This window comes from Sphaeramia orbicularis, chromosome 12 (genome assembly GCF_902148855.1).
Source record: "Sphaeramia orbicularis chromosome 12, fSphaOr1.1, whole genome shotgun sequence".
Lineage (NCBI taxonomy): Eukaryota > Metazoa > Chordata > Actinopteri > Kurtiformes > Apogonidae > Sphaeramia > Sphaeramia orbicularis.
The window spans coordinates 2,184,892-2,199,040 of record NC_043968.1 but is presented as its reverse complement, the minus strand read 5'-3'; the positions used below and the strand labels follow the sequence as shown (position 1 = coordinate 2,199,040).

The window sequence follows — 14,149 nt, the reverse complement described above, 5'->3', positions numbered from 1 at the left end:
TAGTGAATGAAGGAGTTTCTTATGAAAAGAATCTGTTTTCTTTGACTCATATGACCTCAGACATCTCCGTTGTTTTAATATGAAAAGTGATTCATGCGTTGGACGAGCGGTGGAATCGTAAAAGCAGGTTGTAATTAGTGATTATTTTCCATGTAGAGCAGTTTTACACCTTGTGCCTCGTACGCCTGCTCGTACATCCTCTCAACACCTCAGCGCTTTTTTGTTTTTTTTTTCTTCTTCTTCTTTTTTCGCTGCTCCTCTACACACTGGCTCATTCATAACCTCCAAGGCCAGTTTATTCACATGCACATGTTTCAACCGGGTACCCTGAGCAGGAATGCGCCTCAACACGTAGAAAAAGACGGCGTGCCAAACGAGCCGACTGCAAATAGACTATTCTGATGAACCGCTGGCAGCGTTCTTCTCCAAAAGCGTCTTGGTTTAAATCAGCCGTCAGGCCTGTGTTTCCGTGGGCTGTTTGGGAATGTGATGTTTGGACAGACTGGCACTAACAGTTTGTGTGCTTATTTTCAGATGAGAGACATTCAGTTCAACCATCTAACCAGGTTCATCGGGGCCTGCATCGACCCCCCCAACATCTGCATCGTCACCGAGTACTGTCCCAGAGGCAGCCTGCAGGTAGACACCCCCCCCCCCAGCCCCGGAACATGTATAGAAAACCACTGTGACACATGTAGTCCGCAGTGTGTGTCATAAACTAATGTCATTCCTGCTGCTTCTGGAAATGGAAGAATGTTCATGTTAGACTTTAGCCGTGGACTCCATCAGTCACACTCAGACTGAGGTCTATATATGGATATTATATATAAATAATGTCAACTCTAAACACTTCTGCAGGTTTCAGAGTGGAAAAAAAGTAGAATTACATAATGAAAATTTTTATATCCACTAAATATCCTTTAAAAATTTAAATAACATTAACAACCTGAAATTTCTTAAGAAAAATAAGTGCAATTTTATCAATATTCTGCCTCAGTTTATCATTTCCACATGTATATTATAATGTACAGATCACAGTGGATCTACAAATACATAAAACATTTAATAACGGACAAAATATTGGAAAAGTTACACCAGTTTCTCTTAAGACATTTCAGGTTGTTCACATGTTTTATAAGATAGTTTGTACATTTTCATAATGTAATTTTACTTTTTCAGTAAAACATAGAGAAAAGTTTAGCATTGACATTATTTACAGGTTGTTATGTTATTATTTTACTGGTCCGTCCAATTTCAGATCATACTGGGCTGAAAGTGGAACTAAAAGGAGTCTGACACCACTGATTTACTTAAAATAATGACAACTACAAGTTAAAAACAAAAAAAAAAAGTTAAATTACATGAAAATGTTTACATTTACAAACTATCCTTTCACAAAAAAAGTGAATAACCTGAACAAATATGAACAACATGTAATGTCTTAAGAAAAATAAGTGTAATTGTATCAATATTCTGCCTGTTATTAAATATAAGTGAGGTTGAATATTGTTAAAATTGCACTTATTTTTCTTCAGAAATTTCAGGTTGTTTGTGTTATTCAGATTTTTAAAGGATATGTTGTGGATGTTAACATTTTCATCACGTAATTGAACTTTTTTCACTGTAAAACATTCTATTTGTAGGTTATTGTGTTATTATTTGACTGGTCTGACCCAGCTGGGATCATCCTCCTGGGCTGACTGTTGGACTGCCCTGCTTGGACTCATGCATGTGTGTGTATGACGGAGCCAGGCTCGGAGCCAGGCCCAGATCTAGGCCCAGATCCAGGTCCAGAGCCAGGCCCAGAGCCAGGCCCAGATCCAGGCCCAGATCCCAGGTTCAGGCCTTTTTGGGTCACTTGTCTGTTGCCGTCCTGCACAGCTGTAACATGCACATATGCAGCGTGTGCATCAGAGCTTCCTCCTAAAATAAACTATTAGGCCGTTACATAAAGCAGAAATGACAGAGTACAACCTTAAACAGTTTGGGTTTATCTGTTTCTGACGTCAAGTTATAGAACGATCTAAGTGAGGAACTCAAGCAAAGTCCAAATATGAACCAGTTTAAGAAAATGTATAAAAATATTTTGTTTAGCAGTTACAATTGAGAATTGATAATTATCATTACTGACTATTGTCTTTTACTCATTGATATGGCACAGGGATTAGAGTACAGGTGTCAAATATGCGGCCTGGGGGCCAAATCTGGCCCGCCAAAGGGTCCATTCTGGCCCACAGGATGAAAGTGCAAAAATGAACCTGAACAGTCCAGGTTGTCCAAATCCTTTTGGTTCAGGTTCCACATCCAGACCAATGTGATCTACAGTCAAGATAACAACACAATAACCCAGAAATAATGACGACAAATTTTCTAAGTGAAAAATTATGTGGAAAAATTAAAGTGAAAAAAATAAGATTACAATGAAAATATTTACAAAACTACTCTTTCACAATAAAAAGCAAATAAATACATAAATAAAAACCAAGATGAACAACCTGAAATGTGCAATTTGAACAATATTCTGCCTGTTCCTAAATGTTTGGTGCATTTATGGATCCACTGTGATCTGGAGTTGTGTTCATAATAACAGATGGAATTTGTAGAAATTGTTCAAATTTTAGTTCCAAACTCCAAAATTTTAACAATATTCTGCCTGTTACCAAATGTTTATGTAAGACTGTGTGTAATGTACATGTCAAAATAATAAGTCGAGGCATAATATTGTTAAAATTGCACTAATTTTTCAAATGAAATTTCTGTTTTTTCAGGTTATTCACATCTTTTTTGTAAAATGTAAATATTTTCATAATATAATTGGGTTGTTTTGTACTGAAACAAAAGAAAAACTTGGACTTGTCATTATTTATAGGTTATTAAGTCATTATTTTACTGGTCTGGCACACTTGAGATCAAATTGGGCTAAATATGGAACTGAACTAAAATGAGTTTGACAGCCCTGGGTCAGAGGCAGAGAAACCTGTGTGAATGTGTATGTAACAGTGTATATATGTACTTGTACATGAGTGTATATGGAAGCGTATGTGCATGGGGTTGTATATGTGTGTACATGTATATATGGGGCAAGGGGGATTGTCAGAGACACCTCCCACCCCTTCAACAAACTGTTTTCCCTCCTGCCCTCAGGGAAACGTTTTCGGAGCCTGAGGTGCAAAACTGACAGATTTTTAAAAAGTTTTTATCCAACAGCAATAAAACGACTAAACAAAAGTTGAGGGGGTGAAGTGAAATAATGGAATGTGCTATAATAGGTGTAATAGTGACCCCTCCATCGTGCAATATTTCTTTTTTTTTTAAACTTTATTAACTATTTATTTATTTATTTTAGTGCAGTTTTTAATATTTTATCATATATATGGGCTGTTTTTAGCTGGTGTTTTTAGGATTGTTTTTCTGTGTTTTTATTTTGTGCTGTGCATTTTGCTATTTCGTTCTTTAAATCTGGGATGTTTTTATTGAATGGCAATTAATAAATCTGAATCTGAATATGTGTATGTATGTATGTATATGTATATGATTGTGTATATATCTATATATGTATGTATACAGGGTGGGGAAGCAAAATGTACAATGAACATTTAGTTGTTTTTTCTCTGCAGGCACTACGTCAGTTGTTTTGAAACCAAACATATACTGATGTCATAATCATACCTAACACTATTATCCATACCTTTTCAGAAACTTTTGCCCATATGAGTAATCAGGAAAGCAAACGTCAAAGAGTGTGTGATTTGCTGAATGCACTCGTCACACCAAAGGAGATTTCAAAAATAGTTGGAGTGTCCATAAAGACTGTTTATAATGGAAAGAAGAGAATGACTATGAGCAAAACTATTACCAGAAAGTCTGGAAGATACTATTAAAGAAGAATGGGAGAAGTTGTCACCTGAATATTTGAGGAACACTTGCGCAAGTTTCAGGAAGCGTGTGAAGGCAGTTATTGAGAAAGAAGGAGGACACATAGAATAAAAACATTTTCTATTATGTACATTTTCTTGCGGCAAATAAATTCTCATGACTTTCAATAAACTAATTGGTCATACACTGTCTTTCAATCCCTGCCTCAAAATATTGTACATTTTGCTTCCCCACCCTATATGTATATGATTGTGTATATATTTATATATGTATGTATATATTGCTGGTTTAGACAAAGGGATGAGAGCTAATGAGCTGTGCTTCTTCTTACTCCTTTGCGAATATGACTTTTTCTCTTTTTCTTTTTTGTGCGTATTATTATTATTTTTGCTTCTTTGAATTTTCATTTCTACATCATGTTGTGTGAAGAAGTCAATTAATAGTAATCAGGAAGCTTGTAACATTTTCATATTCAAAATCAATCAATAAAAGTATAATAATAATAATAATAATAATAATAATAATAATAATAATAATAATAATAATAATAATAATAATATTGGAACTGTCCAGGGCTCTTTCTGAATGCAGTTGTGTTTGTTTTTCAGGATATTTTGGAGAACGAGAGCATCAACCTGGACTGGATGTTTCGCTACTCACTGATCAACGACATCGTGAAGGTAGGAGCAGTTCAGGTGTGGATGTTCAGTCCGATGTGCAAACGCACCTTCGTCTCATCGTGTCTAAAACACGGGCAGAGTTTTCAGCCTTCAGTTTGCTGCTTTCTGTGTCTTAGATACACATAAACTCATGTGGGTTGCCATGGTTTCCACTGGACAGTTTGTGGAGGACTGAGTGAAGCAGAGAAACAACCAATACGCACAAAAATGTATTTCTGGCACAGCAGAGTCACAGCTACAGTAAATATTGGCGTCTAGTGTAAAGCAGCACAGAAACATAATCATAAACTTTGCTAAAAATTTCCTTCCAGCTTCATCCAAACTAATCACAGACATACTTTAGTCGATTATTTTTAATCCGCCCGAACAAAGAGTCTTTGAGTCAGTTGGATGAATGTGATACTGAAGCGGAGGCAGCTGAAGCCCTCCACACAGATAGCAGAGGCACCGCTGCCCGAGCTTTGACTCACCGTTTCCACCCAGGATTCAACACGACGACAGGCACGAGCCGCCGTCGCCCTCGGCAACGGGAGGGTCACACATCCACCCATAAACCATTCATTATCAATGCCAACATGGAGGCGGAATAAGGGACGTTTACACAGAACTGACCATACTACTGACCATAGTACTGACCATACTACTGACCACGCTACTGACCATACTATTGATGATACTACTGACAATACTACTGACGATAACACTGACCACACTACTGACCATACTACTGATGATAATACTGACCATACTACTGATGATAATACTGACCATACTACTGACCATACTATTGATGATACTACTGACAATACTACTGACGATAACACTGACCACACTACTGACCATACTACTGATGATAATACTGACCATACTACTGACCATACTATTGATGATACTACTGACAATACTACTGACGATAACACTGACCACACTACTGACCATACTACTGATGATACTACTGACAATACTACTGACGATAATACTGACCACACTACTGACCATACTACTGATGATAACACTGACCACACTACTGACCATACTACTGATGATAATACTGACCATACTACTGACCATACTATTGATGATACTACTGACAATACTACTGACGATAACACTGACCACACTACTGACCATACTACTGATGATAATACTGACCATACTACTGACCATACTATTGATGATACTACTGACAATACTACTGATGATAACACTGACCACACTACTGACCATACTACTGACCATACTACTGATGATAATACTGACCATACTACTGACCATACTACTGATGATAATACTGACCATACTACTGACCATACTACTGATGATAATACTGACCATACTACTGACCATACTACTGATGATACTACTGACAATACTACTGATGATAATACTGACCACACTACTGACCATACTACTGATGATAATACTGACCACACTACTGACCATACTACTGATGATAATACTGACCATACTACTGACCATACTACTGATGATACTACTGACAATACTACTGACGATAATACTGACCACACTACTGACCATACTACTGATGATAATACTGACCATACTACTGACCATACTACTGATGATACTACTGACAATACTACTGATGATAATACTGACCACACTACTGACCATACTACTGATGATAATACTGACCATACTACTGACCATACTACTGATGATACTACTGACAATACTACTGACCATACTACTGATGATACTACTGACAATACTACTGACCATACTACTGCTGATAATACTGACCATACTACTGACCATACTACTGATGGTAATACTGACCATACTACTGACAATACTACTGACCATACTACTGATGATAATACTGACCGTACTACTGACCACACTACTGATGATACTACTGACAATAGTACTGACCATACTACTGACCATACTACTGATGATACTGCTGACTGACCATACTACTGACCATACTATTGACGATACTTCTGACGATACTACTGACTCTGATGATACTACTGACAGTACTACTGACTGATGATACTACTGACTCTGATGATACTACTGACGATACTACTGACTCTAATGATACTACTGACTGACGAGACTACTGATGATACTACTGACGATACTACTGACTCTGACAATACTACTGACTCTGACAATACTACTGACAATACTACTGACTGATGATACTACTGACAATACTACTGACTCTGATGATACTACTGTCGATACTACTGACGATACTACTGACTCTGACAATACTACTGACAATACTACTGACTGATGATACTACTGACGATACTACTGACTCTGATGATACTACTGACTCTGACGATACTACTGTCGATACTACTGACGATACTACTGACTCTGACGATACTACTGACTGATGATACTACTGACAATACTACTGACTTTGACGATACTACTGATAATACTACTGATGATACTACTGACGGTACTACTGACTCTGATGATACTACTGACGGTACTACTGACTCTGATGATTCTACTGATGATACTACTGACTCTAACAATACTACTGACTGACAATACTACTGATGATAATACTGACTCTGATTCTGATACTACTGATACTGCTACTGATACCACTGACTTTTATTACTGATACTACTCATACTCCTGATACTACTACTGATAATACTACTGACACTGATTCTGTTACTACTACTGATACTACTACTGACTCTTCTTTTACTTCTTTTTTCATCTTCTTTTCCTTCTTTTTCTTCCTCTTCTTCTACTTCTTTTCCTTTTTCTTCTACTTTTTCTTTTTCTTCTTGTTTTTCATCTTCTTTTCCTTCTTCCTCCACCACTTCTTCTTCTACTTCTTTTACTTTTTCTACTTCTTTTTCCTCGACTTCTACTACTTCTTCTTCTTCTTCTTTTTCTCCTCCTTCTCCTTCTTTCCACCGTTTCCACCTAATATTCAGTACATCCAGTCCCCTCTGTCTCCTTCCCAGTGGAATTAACAGTCATTTGACTTAAATTCCCGGCTGACGGCTCCGTCCTGTCCTCTGCATACATCCACATGTCAACGCCTATTATTTCCATATGTCTGGATGAGGCTGTTTTCATGTATGATTGGCTCTGGAGGGAAAAACCAGCGCAGTAATGCTTGACTTAACGCTCCTCTTCCAACAGGGAATGAACTATCTCCACAACAGCTACATCGGCTGCCATGGAAATCTGAAGTCATCTAATTGCGTGGTGGACAGTCGATTTGTTTTGAAAATCACAGATTATGGCTTGGCCAGCTTCCGCTCGTCCTGCGAAAACGACGACTCGCACGCACTCTACGCAAGTAAGTATCCGACGATTGTGGACGACAGTTCTGTCACCACGTCTTCATCCACAGAAAAAGAAGAAAACATGAGTGACAGCAGGGTCACATGTCCACCCACAAACGGGTTCATTATCAACACAAACATGGAGGCGGAGTCAGGGAGGGTCACACACGACTGCATCTGCTGCTGCTTCTGGGTTTTCCTCATCATCATCATCATCATCATCTTGTTGTTATGTTTCTTCTTGTTCTTCTTCTTCATCATCTTGTTTTTTTTTCCTACTCTTCTTCCTCTTCTTTGTCATCTCCTTTTTCTTCACCTTCTTCATCATCTTGTTTATCTTCGTCCTACTCTTCTTCTTTTTCTTCTTCTTTTTCTTCACCTTCTTCTTCATCTTGTTGTTTTTCCTTCTTTTTCTTCTTTATAATCATCTTGGTGTTTTTCTTCTTCTTGTTTTTCTTCTCCTTCTTTTTCTTGTTCTTTTTTTCTTCCTTGTTCTCCTTGTTCTCCTTGTTCTCCTTGTTCTTCTTCTTTTACTTGTACTTGTTTTTCTTCTTGTTTTTCTTCTTTTTCTGCTCCTTTTTCTTGATTTTTTTTTTCTCCTTGTTCTTCTCGTTGTCCTTGTTCTTCTTGTTCTTCTCCTTGGTTTTCTTCTCCTTGTTTTTGTTGTTCTTCTTCTTTGTTCTTTTTCTTCTTATTTCCTTCATCTTCTTCATCTTCTTTTTCTTTTCCTTCTGCTTCTTGTTCTTCTTCTTCTTGTTCTTTTCCTTCTTGTTTTTCTTCATCTTCTTCTTCTCCTTTTCTTCTTCTTGATTTTCTTCTTCTTCTTTTTCTTGTTCTTTTTTTCTCCTTGTTTTCCTTGTTGTCCTTGTTCTTCTACTTGTTTTTCTCCTCCTTGGTTTTCTTTTTCCTCTCCGTCTTATTGTTGTTGTTCTTCTTTGTTCTTTTTCTTTTTGTTTTTCTTCATCTTCTTGTTCTTTTTCTTCCTCTTCTTTTTCTTCTCCTTCTGCTTCCTGTTCTTCTTCTTTTTGTTCTTTTTGTTCTTCTTTTTCTTCATCATCATCTTCTCCTCCTCCTCCTTTTTCTTGTTCTTTTTTCTCCTCCTTCTTGTTCTCCTCATTCTCCTTGTTCTTCTTCCTCTTGTTGTTCTTCTTCTTTTTTCTTTTTCATGTTCTTTTTTGTCTTGTTCTTTGTTCTTTTTCTTCTTGTTTTTCTTCATCTTCTTGTTTCTTTTTCTTCCTCTTTTTCTTCTCCTTCTGCTTCTTGTTCTTCTTTTTGTTCTTTTTCTTCCTGTTTTTCTTCATTTTCTTCTTCATCTCCTTTTTGTTTTTCTTCTTTTTCTTCTCCTTTTTCTTGTTTTTTTCTCCTTGTTCTTCTTGTTCTTCTTTGTTCTTTTTGTTTTTGTTTTTCTTGTTCTTGTTCTTTTTCCTGTTCTTTTTTGTTCTTTTCCTTTTTGCTTTTCTTCATCTTCTCCTCCTTCTTCTTTTTCTTCTCCTTCTTACTGCTACTTTTTCTGTAACATCTTTTAATCCACAGGAAAACAAATGAACCAAATTCACTGTTTTATACAAACATCAGCTGCTTCTGTGTTCTACATCTACTGTCTTGGCTTCTAATGTCAATGTTTTCACTCAGTAACATTAACCATCTATGGGTAATAAATGACATTGTTGTACATGAATCATTACATTTTCTCATAATTATTCACTACTGTGCATTAATAAGTGTCAAACTAAGCCACAGTTGACTCAAGGTCTTTGCACATTAGTCTGTATTTTTGTCTGAAATAGCCACATTATAAGGAACAATAATAGCTTTAATTCATGAAGCACTTTTTAAAACCCTCAGTTCATAAGTGCATAAACAGACCAGCGCTTAAGTTTACCATCTCTGCTCCTGCATCTAACATTAGAAGTTATATGGAAACTGTTAACATGTGTAGTTTTGTGTTTTGATGCATGAGAATTCATCATATTATGAAATATTTAAAGTGTGAAGAGAAGATTCAAGATTCAAAGCATTACAGGTTTGCCTTTACAATGAAAATCTTTCTTTGCTATTCACACTGCCACAAGAATTTAAGATAAGTATAAAACTTTTAGTATAAAAATTGAAATAGAGTAATTTAACTGGGAAATGACAAGAATCACAACAATGTGGCATTTCAAAAATGGCATGCGAGAGAAAAAGAGCATAAAAAATATAAAAATATAAACTACTATAACTGAGAGAAAAATATGTATTCACATAAATGTGCAACATCTGAGTAATTGTATAAAATGTCAGAGGGAAACGGTACAGAGCATCTGCAAAACTGAGATAAGTGAGATGTTAACCCTTAGGGCTCTGAGCCTATTTTGTCAGTTTTTCAGTACTTTTGATTTTGCCTTTATATACTATATACAGAAATGTTTACTATACCCATGTTTGGTATCTTTTTTTTCAGCACAACTTCATCTATATCATCTGCCTATTATTTTTTCACTTTAACTTACTATAATCAATACAAAAGGACAAAAACATACAAAAAAGGTAAAATCCAATTTGAAAAATGTACATAATTTACTGCATAAATAACACAAAGATGCTTAACAAACCTTTTCAAAGACTTTAAAAGTGACTATTGGTTCCAAATATTAGGTATATAAAATTAAAATTGTCATAAATAAATCAAATATTTGACATCAAAGCATATCTTTACTCAGGCGTTTTCTCCGGTTTTCTCACCCCACCTCACCCCCGGTCCTCCCGGTTTCCGCATCTGGTTCAGGTGGGGGTCATCCTCCCTGTTACCTGTAATGCTAATGCAGTCTGTGGATTAGAATCTGCAGATTCGGCCAGTTTTTTCCGTTTTAAAAAAGGACAAAAAAGGACGAGGGCATGGTCAGAAATCTAACCCCCCCCCACCTCACTTTCATACTTTTACTCACATTTGTTTGCTCCGGTTTCAAACCGTCATATCTCTGGTTGCTCTAACAACATCAAATAAAAAGTGGGAGAGTGTTTCAAGTCCGCACTTTCAAATGCAGTTGTCTGCAGTTGGTCTAGGTGACCGACTTCCGACGTGTTGAAAATGTCATGTGATTGAGTCATGGGGTCGTGACCATGGAGCCCTAAGGCTTAATGTGCAATATTGTCACAGATAAACAATACGATATATGTATATACAACGTGAAAATAGTGCATACATTTATATATGACATGCTCTTTTTTGCGATGTGTAACAGATTGTAATTTACATTTCTTAGTTTTCCTGCTTCTTCACATTCATAATAACAGATTCGCACTGATTCGTGTGACCTTTTACCATGAAAATCCTTATATTTCTTAGTTTGTGTCTATCTTTGTGTTAACCGTATAACTAGATCCAAGGAAAACACTCCAACATAAACTTTACATGAACTTACAAACATGTGCAAATATTACACATCGTACCTTTAAGGACTAATAATAGAGAATGACTGGAGTTTGATACTCGTGTTATAAGGCCCATGCTGTAAGTTATTCATGTACAACAGCTCATTTATTATCAATAAGCAACGATTAGGAGGACAAACTGTACTAGTCGTTGAATGCACTCATGCAGAATAATGCCACTAAATACTCACAAGTAGGCAATGAGTTAATAGTTTGAACATGTTCCTAGATATAATGTGTTTCCCAGATGCTTTATGATTGTGTTTTATTTGCAGAGAAGCTGTGGACGGCTCCTGAGCTGCTCATATACGACCGCCACCCTCCTCAGGGGACTCAGAAGGGTGATGTGTACAGTTTTGGCATCATCCTGCAGGAAATAGCCCTGAGGAATGGACCGTTCTACGTCGAAGGAATGGACCTCAGCCCCAAAGGTAAACATGTAAAACTGTCTTTTACAGGCTTCAGGGAGGTCAGCTGTCCACTGTGGCGTTGGCGTGGGGTGGTGGGGGTGGATTGGGGGTTTGGGGGGGGGGGGCTTTAAACCAGCAGGAACACAGCAAACACGTAAAAAACAAAAAACAGCACAAAATACTATTAAATCAAACACACAAACCTGTTTTGGTAAGTGAACAAACACAGGGTCTGGGTGGAATTTTAACCCTTTCAGAATAGAATACAGTACAGTACAAGAGAATGCAATAGATGTTTATTGTCATTATTACAGGAAAAATAAAAGTTGTTTAGCAGCAAACACTTAAAGTGCAAAAGGGACTGTACAAAAATATCACAAAATACTGAAATATATTGGCAATATACTGTACAAAAACTACAAAGATAACGTGATCTGCACTCTAAGAAATTATTCATGGGGTTAGTAAGTTATGCTTAAAATCAAGAGCTTTTTCTGCTTAAAAAAATAAGTTTGGTAACGCTTCACTTGAAGGTCTAGTTTATAATGCATTAAGCGCACATTCATAAGACATTATAATGCATTTATAATGCATTATAAAAACCATTACACCAGTTTATGATCATGTACAACAACTTACACCAAGGTTAATAAAGTATTATAAGTGTAGGCATAATGTATTATAAATTCAGCTTTCATAATGTTTTATACATCCATACCAAAGCAGTGTGAAGGAATTTATTTTTTTAGGTGGGGAACTTTTGTTAAGTTTTGTCACTGGTCCCTATACCCATATATTTTAGGGATTTCATATTTATTAAAAAAAAAAAAAAAAGTATGTGTTTGAATTAACAAAGATTTAGAGCTGCCACATTATTTTTTATTTATGTATAAAGCCACATGTAACACTTCTATTTACTGTCTCTGTTCTTTTAATGTTTTGTTTTTGCAAAATAAAGAGTTATTCAGAACAGTTTGATGTATAATTTTGGACTTACACTTTACTTAGAGCCTGTAGATACTGCTCATATGTCATCATACTTATGTTATAATATCATACAATTGCTAATAACCTTAGACAGTGTTGTCACTTTACTAAAAGCTCTTAAAGTCCTCCTGTAACTTATTACTGATGTTTCTAAGGCATTATTCAGTTTCAGAAACTACATGTCAGAGCAGTTCTCTGTGTCTTTATAACTGGCTACAGTTCTGATGGTTAGAATGTGTTCTGTAACCCAGGACTGGAGGTTCTTCCTATAAACACTTGTCACTTTGGTATGGATGTATAAAACATTATGAAAGCTGAATTTATAATACATTATGCCTACACTTATAATACTTTATTAACCTTGGTATAAGTTGTTGTAAATGATTATAAACTGTTGTAATGACTTTTATAGTGCATTATAAATGCATTATAATGTCTTATGAATGTGCTCTTAATGCATTATAAACTAGACCTTCAAGTAAAGTGTTACCATAAGGTTGTTACATGTACGCATTGTAATCAGTTGATAAGTTATTTTATGAAGTTGGTCTAAATGAAAAATAAGGGAAACAGTCTTAACTTAGTATGTTAAGTTAGAACAGCTTAAAAATCTTGTAAACGTCCTTTAAAAGCTGAGTTCAAAGCTGACGTACCTGGGCATGTTTTGCTGTCAGACCACAAGAAATGGAGGGAAGTACAGAAAGAAAAGGAGAAACATGATTTTGTACAGAACTTTACTAAGCTTTAAGGCTTGATAGAATTTAGCTTTGTTTCTGCAACAGTGGTTTTAATTATTCAAGGACTGAATAATACACATTTTGCTCCTTTCTAATTTAAAATTGTAGTATATATTGTGGCGTGTTTGCCGCATTGCATTGTGGGTATTGGTTATATTGTTGAAAATGTGTTCTTTTATGTGCAGGGGTTCAGGAGGGTTGTGGTGTTGGTGTTAATTTTGAGTTAATGTGTGCATGCCAATGTTTGTTGGCCTTGTTGTGTTTGTTTTTGTATTTTTATAGAACTGCACCATGAGTCAGAGCCATAGGCCAAACCAGGCCTTTCCTGATTATCGACAACTGTAGTTATATTGTGTAATGTAACATCTTACTGCTTGACTAATAGAATTTACTGTTGTTGATAGCAGGAAGACAACAGTATTGAGTACAAATAAAATACTAACATGCAGACAGATCTAGTACTTAAGATGCGTAGAAAAATAAGTAACATGATCATTTAACTGGAATCTCTATGTGGAATTTGTTCTGATGTACAGAAATAAGTTAGGCCAACTCAAAAAATTATGGTAACACTTGTATGGACATTTTTGAGTAGAATAAAAGTAAAACAATAAGTCAGTATAACTAAATGGAGTAGTTCTTACACAATTAAAATTAAGTTGGTTCAACTTAATTAAGCTTGTAGAGTAAAAGGTAAATCATGTTGTTTGTACTAAAGTAATAGAGTTTACCGAACTAGAGAAGTCTTG

The 14,149-nt window shown here is 36.0% G+C and overlaps 1 protein-coding gene across 1 annotated transcript in view; it reads left to right on the top strand.

Moving 5' to 3' along the window:
- npr2 (natriuretic peptide receptor 2) overlaps positions 1–14,149 on the top strand; it is a 163,654-nt gene that overhangs the window by 107,520 nt on the left and 41,985 nt on the right. The window contains exons 11-14 of the mRNA XM_030150480.1: positions 535–639; positions 4,485–4,556; positions 7,707–7,866; positions 11,542–11,697. Of these exons, the coding sequence (XP_030006340.1) occupies positions 535–639; positions 4,485–4,556; positions 7,707–7,866; positions 11,542–11,697 (493 nt within the window). The remainder of the gene's footprint in view (positions 1–534; positions 640–4,484; positions 4,557–7,706; positions 7,867–11,541; positions 11,698–14,149) is intronic.